The sequence below is a fragment of the Phyllobates terribilis genome, unplaced genomic scaffold (assembly GCF_046119375.1).
Source record: "Phyllobates terribilis strain yellow unplaced genomic scaffold, ASM4611937v1 Scaffold_3__8_contigs__length_932513732, whole genome shotgun sequence".
Taxonomy (NCBI): Eukaryota; Metazoa; Chordata; class Amphibia; order Anura; family Dendrobatidae; genus Phyllobates; species Phyllobates terribilis.
Genome location: NW_027362763.1, coordinates 872,238,974 through 872,262,619, shown reverse-complemented (window position 1 = coordinate 872,262,619; position 23,646 = coordinate 872,238,974). Strand labels below are relative to the sequence as shown.

General features: G+C 44.3%; 1 protein-coding gene across 1 annotated transcript; it reads right to left on the bottom strand.

Moving 5' to 3' along the window:
* Window positions 1-1,056: 1,056 nt before the first annotated feature.
* On the bottom strand, window positions 1,057-22,462 carry FAM98A (family with sequence similarity 98 member A). Its single transcript, XM_073672630.1, has 8 exons — window positions 22,299-22,462; window positions 18,380-18,528; window positions 17,435-17,569; window positions 16,547-16,728; window positions 14,092-14,172; window positions 6,573-6,689; window positions 5,658-5,825; window positions 1,057-2,042 (listed from the first exon to the last, which is right to left on the bottom strand). Exons 1-8 carry the CDS (start codon window positions 22,448-22,450, stop codon window positions 1,242-1,244), a joined length of 1,785 nt encoding a protein of 594 aa, XP_073528731.1. The 5' UTR covers window positions 22,451-22,462; the 3' UTR covers window positions 1,057-1,241.
* Window positions 22,463-23,646: the final 1,184 nt, after the last annotated feature.

The window sequence follows — 23,646 nt, the reverse complement described above, 5'->3', positions numbered from 1 at the left end:
ACTGAAAAATCTGACTCATTCGCTGCATCTTCTGCACAAAATAGTCCCCTAAAGCCCCCCATACACAGGAACGCTTGGCTCGGCCGAGAGCTCATGTGATCCCTATGAGATTGCCGCTTCTAAACTCGTTACTTCCCAAGAAAACAAGAAGGGTCGGCCGTGAGAAATCCAACTTGCTGGATCCTTCTCTCCCCCAACATCATGTGTCAGAGGAGAGTTGAGAGGCCCCATACACATTAGGCTGTTGGCTGAGCCCGCTGATATCGGCGAGTTTGGCAACTTTATTGTAATGTGTATGTGGTCATTAAAAAAACACATTAATACAGTCCAAGCTGAGATTAGTCAATTATCACGTGTCCAGCTGTCTGGACCCCTGGAAGTTGTGTTTGGCTGCTTATTTGTTCTGCACCATCTGTTATGGGGAAGCAAAGTTTGAAGATGAACCTTTAAATGAATGGTCATCCTTATTAGGCTGGCTTCACAATCCGAGTGCAGACTGATGTACAGACTGGCCATGGGCCTCTTAACCCCAAGCTGTTTATGCCCAACAGGCATATATGAAGCCGTTGAGATAGAGGTCAGGAGACTTGCGGGCAGTTTGTACATCGCTGTCTGTGCTTGTCGATGTGTGAAGCCGGTTTAATATACAGATCAGGGTAAATATGTTATGTTATAATAGGGTCTTATAGACAAACTTTTTCGTAACTTCTACTTAAAGTGATGAGTCGCCCAATGTATTATTCGAGGAATGAAAAAAGTGAGTTGGCTTCTATAAAGTTTGGAGTAAGGTAGAAATTTACAGGAGTCATGGAAAATGGCAATAGAGAAAAGACAAAAGGACTTCAGGGCGATATGCAGCCCTGTATAAAATGCTCAGTTAGTTAGCACTGAACAAGGCCTGAGCTCTAGCTTTGTTTCATGATGTAACATGGGCCGTTTCTAATTAGAATGGCATGGTCATCGGGAATATTACCGCACTTAATGCAGTGTACTCAATAGTGAGAGAAGTCTGACAAATTCACACCAGATGCTGCATTGTATGGAAGGTGTAGAAGGAAAAAAAAAAAAAAAAAAAAAGTGTTTTCAGGAATAAGATTTTATTATTGGACTCCACAGATGAAATTGGTTATGTGTCAGATGGAATAACCTGATCAAAAGAAAAAAAAGAGAAAAAAAAACTTTTCTGATCCGCGTGTCACTCTTATTACCTGAGCTCTACTATAATCATAGCTGAAATAATCTCAAGTGGTGTAGTGCCTTCCTTGTCCAAAACCAGACTGATTATATTGATAGCCTCCTTGTTGAAAGTGCTGCTCAAATTGACCCCCTTGGTTATAGCTCTGTGCTCCACGACCACCCCAACCACCACCATGTCCTCCTCTTCCACCACGGCCACCCCGCCCTCCTCTGCCACCTCCACGGCCACCTCCTCGGTCATTCTGATGGCCACCGTCTTGATATCTGTTGTCTTGTTGGTAGCCTCCACCCTGAAATCCACCTCCAGAGTAGGATGAGCCTTGGTAGCCACCATATCCTCCTCCTTGATAACCACCTGAATTTTGGTAACCACCACTGTTTCCTTGATAGCCGCCACCTTGGTAGCCCCCAGTTTGAAATCCAGAATCTCTATAGCCACTATCTTGATAGTGTCCACCAGTATTACTGCCGCCACCATCTGTCCAGCCTCCTTGAACTTTGCTTCCTCTACCACCTCTGTTACCACCTTGATCATATCCTCCTCGTCCTCCGCCCCGACCACCACTTTGTTCATAGCCCCCGCGACCGCCGCCATGTTCATAGCCTCCGCGACCACCACCATGCTCATAGCCTCCGCGACCGCCGCCATGTTCATAGCCTCCTCGACCGCCGCCATGTTCATAGCCTCCTCGACTACTGTAAGACTGTTCATAACCACCTCGTCCACCACCTCTTCCACCTTGCGGGGTTCCATCTTGTCTCTTCTGCCAGGGAGGCATTTCTGGAGGAGGAGCCTCTATTTCATTAGGTCGGCCACCTCTATCAGGAACTCTACCCATTAATACCTGCAAATAAGGACATTAATTACTTATGTGGGTTATGGAGATTTCTAAAAATTATGTTAATGAATACTGTAAGATTGTACAATTCAGGATACATAAATTGTAACTAGAAGACTATGGGGACAATTATTAGGCAACTGGCAGGAGAGATCTGGCTGAAAATCACAAACTCCAGCATGGTCTGAACTAAGACCAGTATACAAAATGTTGGCCTTAGTAAATTCCTCCCTTTTAGTTTTTCAAAAAGAGTAAAAGAAAATAAGACTGATATGTAAGAAGAGACATTTATTTCAGTGTAGCTGCAGACTGTCGAATGGTGACTGCGATTTGCATACTTTCGGTCACGTGTCGACATGGCTCATCTGGATTCTTTCAAAAGAAGTGAACGGAGAGAAGTTAAACGAGACCAGTTAGCAAGTGACCGGAAGTATCAAAATCGCATGCATAATCATGTGACTGTCCTCCAACACAGGGCATACAAGAGAATAATGACAGTGGGCGCATTTCACACCATCACAATTAGGCAGTCGGCAGTCACATGGGAAGACTGCAGATTTTTCACTTCGATCTGGGAAATCCCTTTCATTATCGAAATGAATGTTCGAACATCTCACTATGTATATAATCATCAGCCAAATATATTCTAGATGATGGATTCAATTAGATTACCGGAAACCAAATCACAGCAGTAAGAAGAATTATGTAAAAGATGCTAATTAAAACCTTAGATTTCTGCTGAGAATTTCATTACTTAAAAAAAAAATTAAATTCACACTTTACCAGTCCTGAGGAAGTCGGGAGCCCACTGTAAGGCGGCCTTATATTAGTAGTAGAAACATTCATTTTTAAAAAGGTTGAGTGTTAAAGAAAACCGGTCATGTCCCCAAACGCTATTAACCTGCAGATATACAGTGCTGGCCAAAAGTATTGGCACCCCTGAAATTCTGTCAGATAGTACTCAGTTTCTTCCTGAAAATGATTGCAATCACAAATTCTTTGGTATTATTCTCTTCATTTAATTTGTCTTCAATGAAAAAAACACAAAAAGAATTGTCCTAAAGCCAAATTGGATATAATTCCACACCAAACCTAAAAAAGGGGGTGGACAAAAGTATTGGCACCCTTTGAAGAATCATGTGATGCTTCTCTAATTCGTGTAATTAACAGCACCTGTAACTTACCTGTGGCACCTAACAGGTGTTGGCAATAACTAAATCACACTTGCAGCCAGTTAACATGGATTAAAGTTGACTCAACCTCTGTCCTGTGTCCTTGTGTGTACCACATTGAGCATGGAGAAAAGAAAGAAGACCAAAGAACTGTCTGAGGACTTGAGAAACCAAATTGTGAGGAAGCATGAGCAATCTCAAGGCTACAAGTCCATCTCCAAAGACCTGAATGTTCCTGTGTCTTCCGTGCGCAGTGTCATCAAGAAGTTTAAAGCCCATGGCACTGTGGCTAACCTCCCTAGATGTGGACAGAAAAGAAAAATTGACGAGAGATTTCAACGCAAGATTGTGCGGATGGTGGATAAAGAACCTCGACTAACATCCAAACAAGTTCAAGCTGCCCTGCAGTTCGAGGGTACAACAGTGTCAACCCGTACTATCCGTCGACGTCTGAATGAAAAGGGACTGTATGGTAGGATACCCAGGAAGACCCCACTTCTTACCCCGAGACATAAAAAAGCCAGGCTGGAGTCTGCCAAAACTTACCTGAGAAAGCCTAAAACGTTTTGGAAGAATGTTCTCTGGTCAGATGAGACAAAAGTAGAGCTTTTTGGGAAAAAGCATCAACATAGAGTGTACAGGAAAAAAAAAGAGGCATTCAAAGAAAAGAACACGGTCCCTACAGTCAAACATGGCGGAGGTTCCCTGATGTTTTGGGGCTGCTTTGCTGCCTCTGGCACTGGACTGCTTGACCGTGAGCATGACATTATGAAGTCTGAAGACTACCAACAAATTTTGCAGCATAATGTAGGGCCCAGTGTGAGAAAGCTGGGTCTCCCTCAGAGGTCATGGGTCTTCCAGCAGGACAATGACCCAAAACACACTTCCAAAAGCACTATAAAACGGTTTTAGAGAAAGCACTGGAGACTTCTAAGGTGGCCAGCAATGAGTCCAGACCTAAATCCCATAGAACACCTGTGGAGAGATCTCAAAATGGCAGTTTGGAGAAGGCACCCTTCAAATATCAGGGACCTGGAGCAGTTTGCCAAAGAAGAATGGTCTACAATTCCAGCAGAGCATTGTAAGAAACTCATTGATGGTTACCGGAAGCGGTTGTTCGCAGTTATTTTGGCTAAAGGTTGTGCAACCAAGTATTAGGCTCAGGGTGCCAATACTTTTGTCCGGCCCTTTTTTGGAGTTTTGTGTGAAATGATCAATGATTTGATTTTTGCTTCATTCTCTTTAGTGTTTTTTCCTTGCAAGTAAATTAAATGAAGATAATAATACCAAAGAATTTGTGATTGCAATCATTTTCAGGAAGAAACTGAGTATTATCTGACAGAATTGCAGGGGTGCCAATACTTTTGGCCAGCACTGTAAGGTTAAGCTGAAGGTTAACAGTGGTCTGGTGTTGTCCATCAGCCATACTAAAAGTGGGGCTACCTGGAGAAAATGAACTTTTATTCCTCCTGGGAGTCGCCGATTTTCAGCCATAAAGGTGTGTACGGAGCGGCTACAGTCACCGCTCATAGCCTTCTTTGCAGTGGCTGTAAATGCGCCCCAGCAATTTGGCAGCTGGCTCTGCACAGATGAGCTTCACCGCGAGCGATCACTCAAAGTGCCGGGATGTACTTACAGCCACCTCTCACTGTGTACTAACCGGTGAATGAAGCCACTCTATGCACGCCTTTATGACTGAAAGCCGGTGGCTTTCATTTTCTCCCAGTAGCCGTGCTTTCAGCTAGAGCAGCATTGTAATGTTATTAAGCTGCAGATTAACCATCTATCTGCAGGTTAATAGCATTTGGGGACATGACAGGTTCCTCCATGACAGAGATCAACAGGTAATAGGGAATAAATCTTCAATATAAAGCTGAACCATTATACATAATACCTTACATGGGAACAACGCACTACTTGCGACTATCTGACATGCAATTTTGGAATTAATCAGTTTTTCCTACCTAACTTGCTGATTGCTTGGGATCCCACCCAATCTTAAGGAAGATGCTTTCGAATGCTCCAACTTAATGGAGCCACGGCCGAACATGTGCAGTAGCGCTCTATTCATAGTCTATGTCACAGCTGAGCTCTGAACACGGCTCTCTCTGATAGTGTTATAGAGCATGAACAGGAAGACCTATATAAATGGTATGTCAGAAAATAAAGTATGAAGATGACACTCATCTTCCCCTGCAGAGCACATCCATATTATAAAAAATATTATTTTTTCAATAATAATAAATTCATAATATCTATCTATCTATCTATCTATCTATCTATCTATCTATCTATATATATACACACATACAGGGATATGTAGAACTTGTGTGTGTATGTAAATATATATATTACAAATGTATTACTGAAAAAAGAATATTTTTTTCAATAATATATATATTTTTTTACACAACTGTGCCTTGACTCCAACCACTGCCATGTCACCCACCTTATTAATGGCACAGGCAGTCTTCTCCCGGATCGAACCGCTACTAGTTCTCAAGATTTTTGAAAGATCGTGCCGAGCCGCCAACAAATGTGCAACAGAGATGGAGCTTTTACCTGACAAGGCGGCACGCTTAGGCTGGTAAACCTTTGCCAGTTTTTCAGACTGACTCTGTGACAAGAGAAGTAAATCAGACGTTATGGAAAGTAATGACTAATGGATAGAGAAGTTCTAGCATCTCAATATGTTCAAAGATTTGATCATAGAAACACAGACAATGAAGGTCTTGTGTGCAGATAGATCATTTTCCAGGCACTGACGCACTCTAGTGGTAGACAAGAGTATTGCGTATGGTTATTAACAGAACATTCCCAAAAATCTGAGCTAGAGGTCTTCAATGGTGGTGCATTATAAAGGTTTCCAATTAAGGACTTTAATCAATGGCGAATTAACTAGTTATGCCCTGAAATCAATCAGGCTTTAGTACAAATAAGAGGGGGCAGTCTGTATTCTTAATAGGAAAGTGGACGCACTTGTGGCTCAATGGCAGATACAGGACCAGCCATAACAAATACAAGGTAAGAAAAAACACACGGTAAAAAGTTCAGGACACTATGCAGACTATAATATTCCCTTATACATAAAGAAAGAAAATCTAAATGACTTTTTAGAGGAAAATTTACCAAATTAATTCTAAAATAATGCTAAAAAAAAAGAGAGACATATAAACCCAATCAATTTCTATACATTCACCATCACATGAGACACCATGAAACTATAGCCATACAGTATAATGTGCAAGAAGCTGAACAGGCGGCTCATCGGTGGTCACATCTCCCAATATAAAGCACAGGTAATGAGGCCCTGACCGCAGTGATAATATAGGACACACTGGCATTAACTATATGACACTTTTACCTTTGCCCTATCTGACCAGCCAAATGACTGAACAGTCACATCCAGACGTTTCACCAACATTTTCCTCCGGACTTCGTATTCGTTGGTTATGGCTTGATTAATTGCTTCTATTTTCTCCTGGAAAAAAAGAGAAGTAAAAATAAAAAGGGTAAACTGACTATATACCTAGCAGTTTAAAAGGGAAAAATCTGATAAAATAATTTTCTGGATGTATATAGGGTTGTGGAAAACATTACAAAGGATTTACCTAACATTTCACATTCCTATAGTCATCCTATTGGGAAGAAAGTCCAAGGAGTGTGTCTGCGTCTCTCTTATAGAGAACACTGGAACGATCGGCAGAGTGAGCGCTCCTGTGTATGGAGGAGTCAGGAGAGAAAACTGCCGGCTGAACGATCAGCTGGACCATTCTATGGCCAATAGCTTTCTATTGTTTATGGGTCTTTTAATCCCTTAAGGGCCCTGGGATTTTCCGCTTTTGCATTTTCGCTTTTTTGCTCTCCTTGTTCCCAGAGCCATAGCGTTTTTATTTTTTGGTCAATATGGCTGTGTGAGGGCTTATTTTTTGTGGGACGAGTTGTACTTTTGAACAACATTACTGGTTTTACCATATTGTGTACGGGAAAACGGGAAAAAAAATTCCAAGCGCGGTGAAATTACCTCTTCTTGCCACCGGAATGCTGCGATCGATTTTGATCGCAGCATTTCGGGGGTTAATGTGCCGGGAGCGGTGCGGGACTGCTCCCTGCACATAGTACCGGGTGTCAGCTGTGACAATCAGCTGACACGGGCGGCGATCTCACCCGCACCGCTTTTGTGCGGGCGAAATCGCCAGGGCGTATTAATACGCATCAGGCCAATAAGGCCCAGGGCACAGATACGCATTGATACGCCCTGGGCCGGAAAGGGGTTAACATTGCCAAACTACACTAGACGTGCAACGCCCCCTCCTGTGATAAGCACCTCACTGTCTATGGGTTTTGTACACAGAGAGTCTGGTGTGGGCTTGGTCAGCTGTGGTGGGGTTGGGGTTAGCGTTCTCAGCTCTACTTCATTCTAAATATAAAAACTCTGATTGTGTAAGAAGGGCTGCACCCAGTAACCTAAGTGATATATCATGGGATTCGGCTTCTCTTTGCCTACAGTGGGTACGGGAAGTATTCAGACCCCTTTAAATTTTTCACTCTTTGTTTCATTTCAGCCATTTGGTAAATTCTACAAAGTTCATTTTTTTCTCATTACTGTACACTCTGCACCCCATCTTGACTGAAAAAACCCCAGAAATTTAGACATTTTTGCAAATTTATTGAAAAAGAAAAACTGAAATATCACATGGAAATAAGTATTCAGACCTTTTGCTCAGACACTCATATTTAAGTCACATGCTGTCCATTTCCTTGTGATCCTCCTTGAGATGATTCTACTCCTTCATTGGAGTCCAGCTGTGTTTAATTAAACTGATAGGACTTGATTTGGAAAGGCACACACCTGTCTATATAAGACCTCACAGTGCATGTCAGACCAAATGAGAATCATGAGCTCAAAGGAACTGCCCAAGGAGATCAGAGACAGAATTGTTGCAAGGCACAGATCTGGCCAAGGTTATAAAAGAATTTCTGCATTACTCAAGGTTCCTAAGAGCACAGTGGCTTCCATAAATGGAAGAAGTTTGGGACCACCAGAAGTCTTCCTAGACCAGGCTGTCCAGCCAAACTGAGCAATCGTGGGAGAAGAGCCTTGGTGAGAGAGGTAAAGAAGAACCCCGAGATCACTGTGGCTGAGCTCCAGAGATGCAGTAGGGGGATGGGAGAAAGTGCCACAAAGTCAACTATCACTGCAGCCCTCCACCAGTCGGGCCTGTATGGCAGAGTGACCCGATGGAAGCCTCTCCTCAGTGCAAGATATATGAAAGCCCGCATAGAGTTTGCTCAAAAACACATGAAGGACCCCCAGACTATGAGAAATAAGATTCTCTGGTCTGATGAGACAAAGATAGAACTTTTTGGTGATAATTCTAAGTGGTATGTGTGGAGAAAACCAGGCACTGCTCATCACCTGCCCAATACAATACAAGCAGTGAAACATGGTGGTGACAGCATCATGCTATGGGGGTGTTTTTCAGCTGCAGGGACAGTACGACTGGTTGCAATTGAAGAAAACATGAAGTACAGACATATCCTGGATGAAAACCTCTTCCCGAGTGCTCTGGACCTCAGACTTGGAAGGTGAACCTTTGGCCAACAAGACAATGACCCTAAGCACACAGCTAAAATAACAAAGGAGTGGCTTCAGAACAACTCTGTGACCATTCTTGACTGGCCCAGCCAGAACCCTGACCTAAACCCAATTGAGCATCTCTGGAGAGACCTGAAAATGGCTGTTGGCTGTCCACCAACGTTCACCATCCAACCTGACTGAACTGGAGAGGATCTGCAAGGAAGAATGGCAGAGGATCCCCAAATCCAGGTGTGAAAAACTTGTTGCATCATTCCCAAGAAGACTCATGGCTGTACTAGCTCAAAAGGATGCTTCTACTCAATACTGAGCAAAGGGTCTGAATACTTATGACCATGTGATATTTCAATTTTTCTTTTTTAATACATTTTCTACATTTTTGTTTTTTTTCAGTCAAGATGGGGTGCAGAGTGTACTTAAATGAGAAAAAAAAATGAACTTTTTAGAATTTACCAAATGGCTGCAATGAAACAACGAGTGAAAAATTTGATAGGGTCTGAATACTTTCCGTACCCACTGTACATCATGCTGCTCTCAGATGAGGTAACAAAAACATGGTGACAGATTCCCTTTAAAGGAAATCTGTCACCCCCTGAGAGATATCAGACCTCTACTATGGGCATACAGGTTATAGAAAAGTAAATCTATACGTACCTGTATGGCCCTCCCCTGCACGTCACAGGGCCCTGTGACGTGCATGCCCCGGGCATGTGCAAAGCGCCGCTCACATAGAGCATGCTTAGCTACATCCTGGTCCCATCTCTCCGTGCACTGCACCGCAGGGTTCTATTGCGCAGGTGCCGGGGAGTCACTGTCACTTCCCAGCGCCTGCACAATAGAAACCTGCAGGGCAGAGCACGGAGAGATGGGACCAGGATAGAGCACGCTTAGCTACATGTGAGCGGCGCTTTGAGCATGCGTGGGAAGTCAGGGAGCACAGTGAACGTTACAGGGCCCTGTGACGTGCAGGGGAGGGGTGGAATATGGTAACTAAGCAGATAGGTGGGGATTTCGGGGAATAATAAACGGCTAGACAGGGGTTTCTTGGCGTCCGGGGGACGCAAAGCCTGTGGAAAACAGAGGTGATAAAAACACTTTTCTCTGCAATCAGACCTCTACTATGGGCCATACAGTTACGTATAGATTTACTTTTCTATACCCTGTATGCCCATAGTAGAGGTCTGATATCTCCCAGGGGGTGACAGATTCCCTTTAGTGCACCTAAGGGATCCCCTATAATTTGCCTGGATATCCATAGAAATTTGTAAAACAGACAAGTCCTTTAATGTCGAGTACAACATGAACATTGCTTTGTATTGCATATCTCTAATTGAGGGCATAAACCATTTACTACTCCTGGACATTTACCAACAAACGATCACATTCAAAAATGCTTTTTTGTTTGCTCCCTGGGCTAGAATTGTGCAATGCAAATTCACCTCGACAACGAGCTCATGGGCATCAGAAAACAGCTCGTGTATTGTATAAAATCACAGCTATTACTACTCATGCGGCTGATGAGCCATAAGAACAGAACTGGAAGAGGCATCCTTAAAGGCATGCACTGCTGAGAAGAGAAGGACACTTCCATAGCTCAGGATTCAGGAGACGGAAAGTTTGCCAATGAGAGCCTTAACCTTTGCAGCGCTTTTCATAAAAGTCTGGAAAGAAATAGCCGCATGCCTTCCACTTGTAGTCATTTCTTTTGACACTAGTAAGTCTCTGGAGAAATTACATCATTTATACAGCAAACATTATTTAAATTTCAAATATACGTGAAATCTAGTGATCCTACTGCCAGTCATGCTCTGTTCAACTATGAAACAGTAAAAATGCTAGTACATGCCCTCATCACCTCCCATCTGGACTACTGGAACATTCTCCTCTGTGAACTCCGATCTAACACTCTTGCACCCCTTCAATCTTTCTATGCTCCACAGGGCTGTGGAGTTGGAGTCGTGGAGTCGGAGCCCATTTTGGGGGAGCCGGAGTCGGTATAAAATGGACTGACTCCGACTCCTAAAATATCTAATAAGTTGGGTACACTAGTTCAATGCAGTTTGTGAGGAATATTTTTTCATAAGAATTTGGGAAAGTTATAAAATGTCCTATAAATGTCTGTCCTATTCCTGATCTAACGGTCTACAATTTTAGCTGAGAAAAATGTGTCCTACCGTAAATGTATCACTTAAACATGAGCCATGTATGAGGGAGTCGGAGTCGTGGAGTCGGAATTGGAGTCGGTGTCATGGAAATTGAGAAGTCGGAGTCGAAGTTTTGGCTTACCGACTCCACAGCCCTAATGCTCCACCGCCTCCCTCTTCCAAGACACCATCACCAACTTCCCACTGCAAACTGTGAAGTCCAGGGTTCGTACCGGACACCTGGTGTCCAGTGCTGAACTCCGAACACGGACTTCTCTCGGAAGTCCAGGAGACACAGAGAGAACCAAAGTTCGGGTCCCTGTTGATTTTTATGGGGTTCGGGTTCTGGTTAAAGTTCGGGTAGAGTTCTGGTAGCCAAACCGAACTTTGAACTAAAGTTCAGTTAAACTCTATGAACTCGAACTTCAACGGGTCCGCTCATCCCTATCCATAACCTGTCCCCTCCATAAATCTCGGACCTAATCTTGCGCTACCTCCCTACATATATTCTAGGGTTCTCACAAGACCTCCTTCTCTTGTCTACCCTTGCCACAAATTGTCTCCCAAACTTCCGCAATACTTGAAAACCCACCTCTTCAGGAAAGCCAACCTTGCTACCATCACACACGTTCTACCCTCACCTACTGTCTGCTTCACCCTTTCCTATAGATCATAAACCATTGTGGGCAGGGTCCTCTCTCCCACTGTATAATTATGTAGCACAACCCGTACAAAAAAAAAAAAAAAAAGTATCTTTATGCAAAAGTAGGTTAAACTGAGTCCACATACAATACCTCATGTACTTTGATACTAGTGTGCCACTTATGTGCCAATGTAGTCGCATCTTGCAAATTAGGGAGCCAAGTATACAATAAGTGAACTTTAAGGAGCCACAAAGCAAGTGCTTGCGGATCTTGTAGAAGCCTTAAGTTAGAGTCTACCCTGGCAACACATTACATCACCACCTCAACTGCTGTGAGATCCAATTTGGAAGACATCTAATACTAAGGCATATGGTATATTAGTACACTAGAGCTGGACAAATACCGAGAGCCAGGTGCTCAATGTGCCTAGAATGTTGCTGCCAATTCCTGACCTTTTGCATTAATATCTATAAAACCTTGCTAGTGCTGATCACACACAAAAAAATAATGGCTCCTGGTGAAAAAGACTAACAAGGACAGAATTCTGTCCATCCCTGTTGCAAATGGGAAATTAAATTGAATGTCACACTTCACAAGGAAGTTTCTCCCCCCATTTAAGAGATCATAGCCGTCACTGCAGAACACCAGCTCCACCTCTGTTATTACTTATGCAGCAAACTCACAGTAACTGCTAATGAATGGGTCTCCAACATGTACAGATCCGCTTTGGACACCAGATGATAGAGAGGATGCCCCGGAGTTGGAAATGGCACAAAGACGAGCCACAAAACCGATAAAGGGTATGGTGGATCTTACTTATAAGGAAAGATTAAAAGAATTACATTTATTTACTATTGAGAAGAGACGTCTAAGGGACACATGATTAACTTGTACGAGTCCATAAAAGGCCCATGCAAAAAATAGTGAAAATCAAGGGGCTTTTGGACCAACTGGAGAGAAAGAAGTGTATATACATGTACAGAGTTCTAAAGAACTGAGCAAATTGGATTTTTACTTTTGCTTTGGATCAATAGTAGGAAATAATATCCTAAAGTTTCCCCACACCCATTGCCTGCATTCACATCTTCTCCCATTCTTTGGTTAAGCGTAGTTTCCCAACCATATATGACATATACTGTTTATAACAAAGTAACACTGGAGAAAAGCCATCTGAAAGGCTGAATACTATGGGATCGGCCATTTAAGTGTTGTCTACAGGGTCTCTTCAAGTCTCCCTGATGGCAGATGTCAGGGTAAAGGGGAAACACCAAGTGCACATCAGTCTTCACTATAATGGCAGTGGCTTATTCCATACCCCCAATCGAATAAAAAGAGAAACAAAACATATTACTTAAAGGGAACCTTTCACACGATTCATGCTGGTCAAACTGTATGTGTTTCAAAGAAAATATACTTTAAAGATCTGGCCAGGAGACGAGACTAGTCCTGTGCCATCCTGGCCAGTTCTTCCCATCGCTGCTAGAGATAGACCTGTCAGTCATCTACAGCAGCACTAGGAAAAGCTTATTTTCTCTACAACTTTGGAGCATTTCATAGAAAAAATATATTCCTGTCTCCAATTATACAGCCAGGCTCTGATTCATACTGCCCGGGGTTTGGGTAGTGTGAATCAGATGACAGGTTCCCTTTAAAGTAACCTGCATGCTTCTGAGCAGTCATTTGAGAGGTCAATGGGGGGGACTCGGGACCCAAACCCCACAGACTTGTAATGGGTTGTTCCATGCATATATATGTTCAAAGATGACACTTTAATCCCTTCCCGCTTCATGATGCATCTTTCATAGACTGGGCTAGGGAGCAGAGCCTGCTTCATATTGGGCAAGTGGCAGTTGTTTTATACAACTTGCATGTGCCTCTAACAGCAACAAATGGAGCTGGCTATTTCATCACTTAAATGAGGCTGTCAGTCGCACCAATTGGCTCCCCGCAATGTAGCAGCGGAGAACCGATGGGTTGCCATGGCAGCTGGGGATCCATTGAAGTCTCCCATTGCGACCATCTTGGTGCTCCTGTGAAGCCCAGCCACAGCCAGCTGGGCTTCACATGAGCACTATATGTTGTAATATATAGGACAAGTAATATATCATAACATGCATCAAAACTGCAGCCCTCATACAGCTCAGGTACGGAAAGAATAAAGGGCCTCAAAAACATGGCAGAACAAATGACACAATTTTACCTCACTTGGATTTTTTTTTTCCTTTTCTGGTACATTATATAGTAAAATGAATGGCATCATTCAAAACAACTACTTTTCCCGCAAACAAGCAGCCCTCATACGGCCATGTCAATAAAATAAAAATGTGACCCTTGGAAGGAGAGGGAAAAATGCAAAGAGAAAAACAAAAACAGGCTGCATCCCTAAGGGGTTAAAGTTTACCCAGCAATCTGCCCATGTTAACATATGCCACCTGATGGGATTTCCTATTCCGCAGTCATGAAAATAGACTATGTTTGTATTGGTAAACTACTCACCCAGTGAGATGGCCCCAGTGTCTTGCTGAGGAGAGGTTTTCCTAGATGACTGGGCGGCACTTTTGCTAGAGTTTCTTTTAACTAGGAAAACAATGCATAAGATAGAATATGGAGAAATGAATAAAACGTTATATTGTTATTATTGGAGGATTTTGGTTACATTATGCTGAAATTATCAATGTTTAATACTACTATATCTAACCCCTTAGTGGTGAGTTCCGGTTACCTTGCACCACCCAATTCCCTGTCTGGGTTAGGTGTACTCTGTTCGTCATCAGAATGGGGTAACTGTCATCAACCCGCGACTCTATGGATACACAATCCTGTACTAGGCCCCTGTTAGCACTATGCAATTAAAGATGGGCAGATTCCTGCCAGAAACATTATATTCACGTAAGGGGCGGCTGTTAGAGTAATCAGCAATGCATTCTACATGTCTATATGTGTGCCAGCCTGCAATACAGAGCAGGGTCCAGGCACAGGTCGCTGTACTAGTCCATTAATTGTGTGAACTCCTTGGAGAACAAACAACATGTAGTAGGACTGGGAGATAGCCGTAGAAATGCAGAATTCTACCGACCATACACGTGCAAATTAGCCCATTCCCGGAAAGGAAGGACATGTTAGGGTCTCCTTTCAAAGAGGTTATTTGACAGGGAAATTATTTTTTTTTTAGGAACGGATGGTTTTACAATTTAATGGAGGCATACTCACCTTCCAGTGCCCCCACAAAACAGCACAAGCCACTCCGGATGTCTGTGCCGGCTCAGGAAGTGGTGTCTGCTCTGTTTGGAAGACATAGGACCACTGCAAAGGTCAGAAGAGCAAGTCATGGATAGGTCTCAGATGATGCCCTCTTCCAGTCACTTGACCTCCGCAGCCCTCTTCCAGTCACTTGACCTCTGCAGCCAACCACCAGCTCCAGCAGTCCTGTGACTTCCAGATGGAGTGGACACCACTTCTGTAGCAGGCATAACTCTACGGAGTGGAATGCGCTGAATCCACGAGATGAAAGTACCTCTGTTTAGAATTTTGTTTTCCACATGTATTGGTTTCATGAACAAACAGAAAAATGAATACAAATAACAAAGTATTAGCAACTGTGGAGACAGAAGATCAAAATATCTCCGACAATATAATGATGATAGGAGTAAATAAACAGCCTATGGTGAATAAGTAACAAATAATTCAATAAGAAGTGTCCAAGAATCGCCTCAAACCTAAGGAGGAAAGGCTGGGGAAAACTAACTAAAAAGAAAAAAAATGGGAGACGAACAAACAAAAGAACAGGAAGTTGTAGGGAGCAGAAAAGAGGTGGGGAACAGGGGGCGGACTGGAGAAAATAGTACTATTAAAAAGATGAAGAGCAGACGGATTAAAATGGAATTATTTAAAATTAACATGGACCTATAAAAGGGGGAGGATAGGAAGGAATCCCAGTGGAACAACTTATTGGCGTTACTGATCTTTTCTGCCTGTGTTTGAATTATCGCATGTCCATGTGCTGGGTTACAGCAATTTCTGCAAACCATCCTTGATGCATCTGGAGATTTCTGATGATGTGGAATGATTGTTTTGGCAACTTGGAGCAAATGTCGCAGGAGTGATTTTTTAAAGCTATGTCCAGACATAGGGAAAATTTTTTTTTTTTTTTTTTTTTTTTTTTTTTTTTTTAGGTATTGCCACCCCGGTGACCTTCAAAATTACCATAATTACTCCCTCCGAAAAAGCCCCTAAGGTCAGGAAAGACCATCAAATATGTGTCAGTGTGCCCTCAGACGCCACACGTCGCCTGCATAGGTTTGAGATCCCTGGAAACCATTTATACAGTCGAGATCAGGGGTTAATAGAAGTTTCTATAAGACTGAGATGGTGTGATCAGGGATCGATAGGGAGGTTCACATTTTTTCGAAGAAGGGCAACGGGACGTGTGAAATTAGATGTGGCAGTTAATGAAAGATAGAAATGCTGAAGTTGAATGTATTCGATGTTTTGACGTATCATGGGGGTTTGTCGGTGCAGTATGGCAAAGAGAGGCAGGAGAGATCCTTGTTGGGTGATCTGATGAATGTTGTCCTTGTTGTCCACCAACTCAAGAAGGAGTCGGTGGACAAGGCCAGGGGGAATCCAGGGTTATCTGTTACAGGGGATGTTTAGAATTTTAAAACCATCCATGCATGAAAAAATATATATATTTCACAGTTGGACAACCCCTTTAAAGGAAGCTACCCTTATAAATCAATGTCTGACCCCTTATTGAGCCTTGCAAGATGACCAGAGATATTTGCCATGCCAGCTACCCATCTACAGACAGCAGTTTCAGGAAGAGCTCCTCATCAGTGTACAGAAGGGTTGAGATGGCTGAATTAGATACCATTGATTGACCCCAAGACATAGATGTATGCGGAATTTGCTAGGAGAACAGCATTACCTTTCAGAGTCAAGAAAAACTTACTTTTTTCTCAATTCCGCTAAAAAACTGGAACATGGTTATATTGGCTGGAGGTTTGGACATTCCCAGAGTCATGCACACAGTCTTCAGCTCCGTGAATACCTCGCTGCCACCATCTTGATCTTTTTTTGCAGGTATATTTACACACAACATTCTTGCAGCTTCAAGTTCTGATAGCAGATATGCTGTGGAGGGTCAGGGTCACATAGATAGGTTACCATTTATCCATACAAGGTGCGTCTAATGATCTTTTTGATCATCATTAAAAGTATTTGCACAACCCTGGGTGGCCAGTGACTGCGTCACCAGTTTGTGGCCACCAGACCAGAGCACTGGGAACCTGTTGCTATCTTTCCTGATTAGATTGTCTGGAGCGACCCAATTATTGTGATGCCTTGTACACATGACTTCGCGGGAGGCCTATTAATCATAAAGAGGAGATGGGGATCCCGGCAGGCAAAGAGAGGTTCACAGGGCTCTGGTCTCGTGGCCGCAGCGCTAGAGCTTCCCCTTCACAGTTTACAATGACCACTGTGCAGGGAACTGCCCAAAGAGGACACTGTACAGAGGAAAAACTGTGTAGTGGACACAGTACAAAGCCCTCAGTCTCAAAATCGATTATGGTTCTAAAGCTCAGACATTTACTTATGGTATAACCAATAAAAAACCAAGCAAGATGCCATCACTTACCAAGATGGAAAACCTTTTAGCACAGTTTGAAATCACTGCAGCGCTCATGTGATGCCCCCACTAGATGTTTGTGCCAGGAGACCGTTGGGGGACACAGAAGTGGTGCAGGTCCGGGTGGGGAATTTTTTCCACCTCCATTGGCCCATCAATAAGGGATTATGAACAACTCCTTTAAAATTTAGATAAAATGTTATTACTTACTTAGTAGGAGTAGGCAGTTTTTCTTATCAAGAAGGCGTTTGGTGACATCTCCTGATGTCAAAGATGTATACGGACAGTTCATCTCCGTCAGCAGACCACTCATTTCTAACTGAAACCCTTCGGCTTCAACGGGGCCTGAAATGAAAGCACGTAAATAAAAAAAGGAAGAGAAAATGAAACCGCACTTTATGTATTTATGTACAGTGAAACCATAGAGGTTTGGATATAGGTATAGGATGAAGCTGACCACACAAACCTGCTGCTAAAAGATCACCTACAGAAAGTGAACAGTGAAATAAAAATATACAACTCTCCAAGCAAAAAGCTATACAAATTAAAAAAGCCCTCCCTTCTACATATCTTCTATATATTTTATTCATTAAATGTGTATGTGTGTATGCAATGTAGTGTCAATGTGTTAATATACTCGCCTACCGCTGCTCAGCGCCGTTCTGCTCCTCTTCTCAGTGATGTCACCACAACTGAGACAAGCTGTCTCGCTTGATGCTGTGTGTGTGTGCTGGAAGTCTCATTTACAATGAAAGCCTACGGTGCCTTGTTTTGACGTTCCATAGCCTTATATTGTGAAAGCCACTTGTGGGGCACGCAGAGTGCAGTGTGACACAGAGAGTCTGCAGAGCAGAGACGTCACGGAGAAGAAGGCAGAACGGCACTGGATCCCAGAGAAGGCGCCGGTGTGTGTGTGAGTGTGTTAATATACTCACCTTACAATACATGCACATATACACAGATTTAATAAATAAAATATAGATGGGTGGGCTTCTTTAATTTCCATTTGCTTAGAATGAGATGTTGGATTTCCAGTAAGAAATGTTTGCCAAAAGGCATTAGCGCTTTTCTATAGACACACTTCATTCTGGACATCAGTGGCGGTCTATCATCCCACCCGCAAACGCATTCATATCCTTTATATGATCTGCTTACTGTTAGTGGCTTCTACGTTTTCTTCCAATTTGCAGAATAGCCTCAGCTCCGCTACCAGCCAGGCGCAGAGCTTGGTATATTCTGGGGAAAGGGCTCCTTGAGTGGCAGCTTGGACCAAGGCCCCCTCATCCATTAAGGATCCTTTGTATCTGGGGGGGGATAGTTATAGGGTTACATCAACATTACATTCATACTGATAACACAGATCAGCACATAACGCAGGATTACATCAGCAACCATGGATCTATTATACATGAATGTAACTAAGGCTCATTATTAGAAATAAGCAGTTTTGCAGTCAGTTCTGATGGACTATCTAAGGTTAGTGTTACACGTCTGACTGCTATTGAGGGTATGCGGGCACTTGTAGAGGTCACAGCTGTAGGCCGGTTTCACACATCTAACTTTCACAGACTGAGTACGGGCCATGATGTCAGTTCTGACTGAAGGTCTCTTGTCCCAAACGCAATAGCCTCATATATAAATATGCTCATATGGAGACCCCCAGCCGATCCAGACATTGTGGTCTGTACCCGGACTCAAAGTCAGATGTGTGAAACTGGCCCACGGCTGTGATTAAGAATGGGAGGTTTTGATGAACCGGGCTGGCGAGCAGGGCTGTGGAGTCGGTGTCCATTTTGGTGGAGTCGGTATAAAATGGACCGACTCCGACAATATATAATAAATTGGGTTTAGTAGTTCAATGCAGTTTGTGGGGAATATTTTTTTCATAAGAATTTGGGAAAGTTATGAAATGTCCTATAAATGTCTGTCCTATTCCTGATCTAAGGGTCTAGACTTTTAGCGGAGATGAATCTGTGCTGCAGTTTATGTACATGATAAGTAGTGAAGCTCCTCCTCTATGGATAAGGGGGAAAAAAACAAACACACAGGGAAGGAATGCCTGCACTCATCTCAGAACTGCTGGAGTGAACAGGAAAGCAGGATTAAGAACAAAAAAGAACAGGTTCTTGCTATTATAACTGATAATGCTTCAAACATGATAAGCACAACTGATGAATGAGAATAATGAAGGTGAACAGCAGCTAGAAGAACATTTCAGATTCAGTATGTTGGAGATGGAAGGCCACAGTCCTGTTTCCATAACGGAGGAACAAACAGATATTACTACAGAAGAACAGGAAAATGATTCTGTACAATTAGATGATCTTGTTGAAGCTGCTTCACACCTCTCTCCTATTCATCACATGCGCTGTGTTGTGCACACGCTGCAGCTGGAAATAAGAGATAGTCTGGAAGAGGGACATGCTGCTACTCTGATTAGCAATGTGAGGAAATTGGCTATTGCTGCCAGAACCCCTAAAATTGATTCCATCTTGTAGAGATGTGCTGGAAATGGGGCAATTGTGGAATCACAAAATTTTTCACTTGCTCTCAAAGAAGTAGAAGAGCTCAATCGTTCATCAAAACTGACTGTGCACGAGGCAATTCCTTTATACCCTGAAATTGTTAGAGATGTTGCCCATGTGGTTATAGCTTTGCCACCAACCCAAGTTAGTGTAGAGAGGTTGTTCTCTAGCCTTAAAATGATTAGATCAGATTTGAGGTCATCTATGAAGGAGGATCTGATGGAGGCGATACTATTTCTCAGAACAAATTCATAGACTAAACAAATGTTATTCAGTACGTTTTTGTTGAAAACTGTTTTTTTCCACTTACTGCATAGAGTATAATAAATATAGTAAATATGCAAAGGTTTTTTTGTTCTAAAGTTGTATTCCAATACAATAATCAAGCTATTTAGATAGAACATAAAATATATATGTATCATAATAATGATTAAAAGCCTGATGTTACCATTTTACTACAGTAAATTTATCACTTAAACTTAAACATGAGCCATGTATGAGGGAGTCAGAATCAGTGTCATGGAAATTGAGGGGTTGGAGTTGGAGTCAGAGGTTTGGCTTACCAACTCCACAGCCCTGCTGGCGAGATGTCGTGTGCATCACACGGCAATGGTGACGTCACACCAGCACTGACTTCTTAATAGAAGAGTTGTGAATGGCGGGAGGTAAGAAGATTCGCAGGCCTCCTGTCTACAGATTACTGACCTGGCTGATGAACCAAAGTCCTGCAAATCCATTCTCCCATCTCTACCAGTGACCTCTAGTGGTGCCCACACTCCTCCAGCAGCAATCTATCGAATACTTGTTTGGGCGACAGCTATTCCTCCCCATACACGCAAAAGCTCTGCTGATCATGTTTTCAATGTAGAGATAGACGCTGCCAGACACTTCTGATCGCTCCCTATCTTCTCAGGAAATACAAGGATAAGGTGCTGGAGGTCAGACTGGCCCCTGGATCAGCCCAGTTGGCCAGTTAGGCTGATATCAGCGAGTTCGGTTTACTGGTGATGTGGCTAGGGTAGACATACTAGGGTAGTAGGGGGCTGAAGTCTGTGTTATGGGAACCGCCTGATGTGGCTGGGGACATACTGGGGTAGTAGGGGGCTTCAGTCTGTATTACAGGAACCAGCTAATCTGGCCGGGGACATACTGGCGTAGTAGGGGGCTTCAGTCTGTATTACGGGAACCGGCTGATGTGACCGGGGACATACTGGCATAGTAGGGGGTTCAGTCTGTGTTATGGGAACCGGCTGATGTGGCCGGGGACATACTGGGGTAGTAGGGGGCTTCAGTCTGTATTACGGGAACCGGCTCATCTGGTCAGGGACAAACTGTGGTAGTAGGGGGCTCAAGTCTGTATTACAGGAACCGGCTGATGTGGCCGGGGACATACTGGGGTACTCGGGGGCTGACGTCTGTGTTACGGGAACCGCCTGATGTGGCCGGGGACATACTGGCGTAGTAGGGGGCTTCAGTCTGTATTACGGGAACCGCCTGATGTGGCCGGGGACATACTGGCGTAGTAGGGGGCTTCAGTCTGTGTTACGGGAACCACCTGATGTGGCTGGGGACATACTGGGCTAGTAGGGGGCTTCAGTCTGTATTATGGGAACAGGCTGATCTGGCCGGGGACAAACTGGGTTAGTAGGGGGCTTCAGTCTGTGTTATGGGAACCGCTTGATGTGGCCGGGGACATACTGGTGTAGTAGGGGGCTTCAGTCTGTGTTACGGGAACCAGCTGATCTGGCTGAGGACATACTGGGGTACTTGGGGGCTGACGTCTGTTTTATAGGAACCGGCTGATCTGACCGAGGACATACTGGGGTAGTAGGGGGCTTCAGTCTGTGTTACGGGAACTGGCTGACCTGGCTGAGGACATACTGGGGCAATAGGGGGCTGATGTCTGTTTTTCAGGAACCGGCTGATGTGGCCACTTGATCCCTCTTGACCGATTAGTTTGATTTAACAAATTGTCAGAAATCCGATGTGCAGACATCACAGGTGAAGTGTGAACCATGGGTCCGGACTCATCAGCCTAATGGCCACGGCCTGCACTGGGACATGTAAGGCCGTGTCCACCTCTCTTTATAATCAGTGCCATGACGCAGCGCTGTCACCATATGGACACATATAATGGGGCCCTCAGGTTGGGCCCTGCACACCACACTCCTCTGCCTTCATGTGTGACATCTGCTGACAGTACTGAGGGAGGGGCCTTGGTAAAGTAGAATAAGGGGGATCGTGTTACCACTGAACATATGGCAGCTGATCACCTCACAGCACGGAATACGGCTGCTGCTGCTGCTGCTACACGGGATCTTCAGGGCCCCAGGTCCCTATTCTCCCCGCACTGTAGGAAGTGCTATATAAGCAATTGTCCTGTAATGCAGCGCTGTATCATACAGGAGAGTGTATGGAGCCTCCCAGCTGAGGGCACAATAGGGAATGTGCTGGTCTGCGGGGAGCACCGGGGATGTGCCCCACATGTATGGTGCTAATATAACCGGCTGACCGGTGGAGGAAACGTGCGGTGCATATGGCAGCCATACCCCAGGTCTTCCAGCGCCTCCAGGATGTCATTCTCCATGGTGTCACAGTCCATGGCGTCAGCAGAACCAGCGCTGCACAACGACGACAGCCGGGGAGATGTGGCAGGACAGAGCCTACTGGGGAAAAGGACCTTTGATGACGTCACGACCATGCCTCAGCTAGTGGCTGAAGGACCTTTGGTGATGTCATGATCATGTGATCAGTCACGTGTGTGGGAGGAGCCAGAGTTCAGACTTCTCTGCTGATGTGGGAGATCTGTGTTCTATTTTTATTATCTTATACTGTCCTTGTGTGTAGAGAATAGAGCTGACAAGTCTGCGCAACACACAGCTCTGCACTGCATACATGACACACACAGCTCTGCATACATGACACACACAGCTCTGCACTGCATACATGACACACAGCTCTGCACTGCATACATGACACACTCAGCTCTGTACTACATACATCACACACAGCCCTGCACTGCATACATGACACACGCACCTAATCACTACATACATGACGCACACACCTCTGCACTGCATACATGGCATACACAGCTCTGCACTGCATACATGACATGCACAGTTCTGCACTGCATACATGACGCACTAACACAGTTATACACTGCACACATACATGACACGTAGACCTATGCACTGCATACATGACACACAGCTCCGCACTGCATACATGACACACACAGCTCCGCACTGCATATGACTCGCCCCCTGGGCCATGGGGCACGTGGAACCGGGCAATAGGGAGACGCTGGGAGTAGTAGTGGCTGCCCGGTCTCGCGGCTCAGGGTGGTCAGACCAATGGTAGTCTGCTACTGTACTTTAGATAATGTCCGACTGCGCCACCCGTGGATTGCGGTTATTAGGAACCGCCGCTGCATGCAGACCGCTGGGGCTGATGAGGTGTGCAGCTGGGGTAGTGTGACTCCCCACGGGAAGAGTGCGGCCCCAGGGCAGTGTAGTGGATGGTGGGAGTGATGGTGGTGAGAGTCCCAGTACCGGTAGTGCCGGGGGGGCGAAAAAGCACACAGACATGCCTGCACTTCTGTCTAGTGGGAGCACCGTTGAGCTGTCCCTCGGAAATGGGGTGTGTGTGCTGTATGCAGCTAACTGAGCCCTGGTCCATACTCCATCCTTACCTGGGAGTGGAATATCACACCTCTGGTCTGAGGTGCAATACCCCTGTAGCGGCCGAACCCTCGGGGCGCTACATTCCCCCCTGGTAAAGCACAGCACGTCCTCGGGCTGGAAAAGAGCAAAAACAGTTAATTACAGGACATGCAAATCTTTTTAAAACTTTTCACATCAGAAAACAGGCAACATGGTTCAATTCCCTTTATGG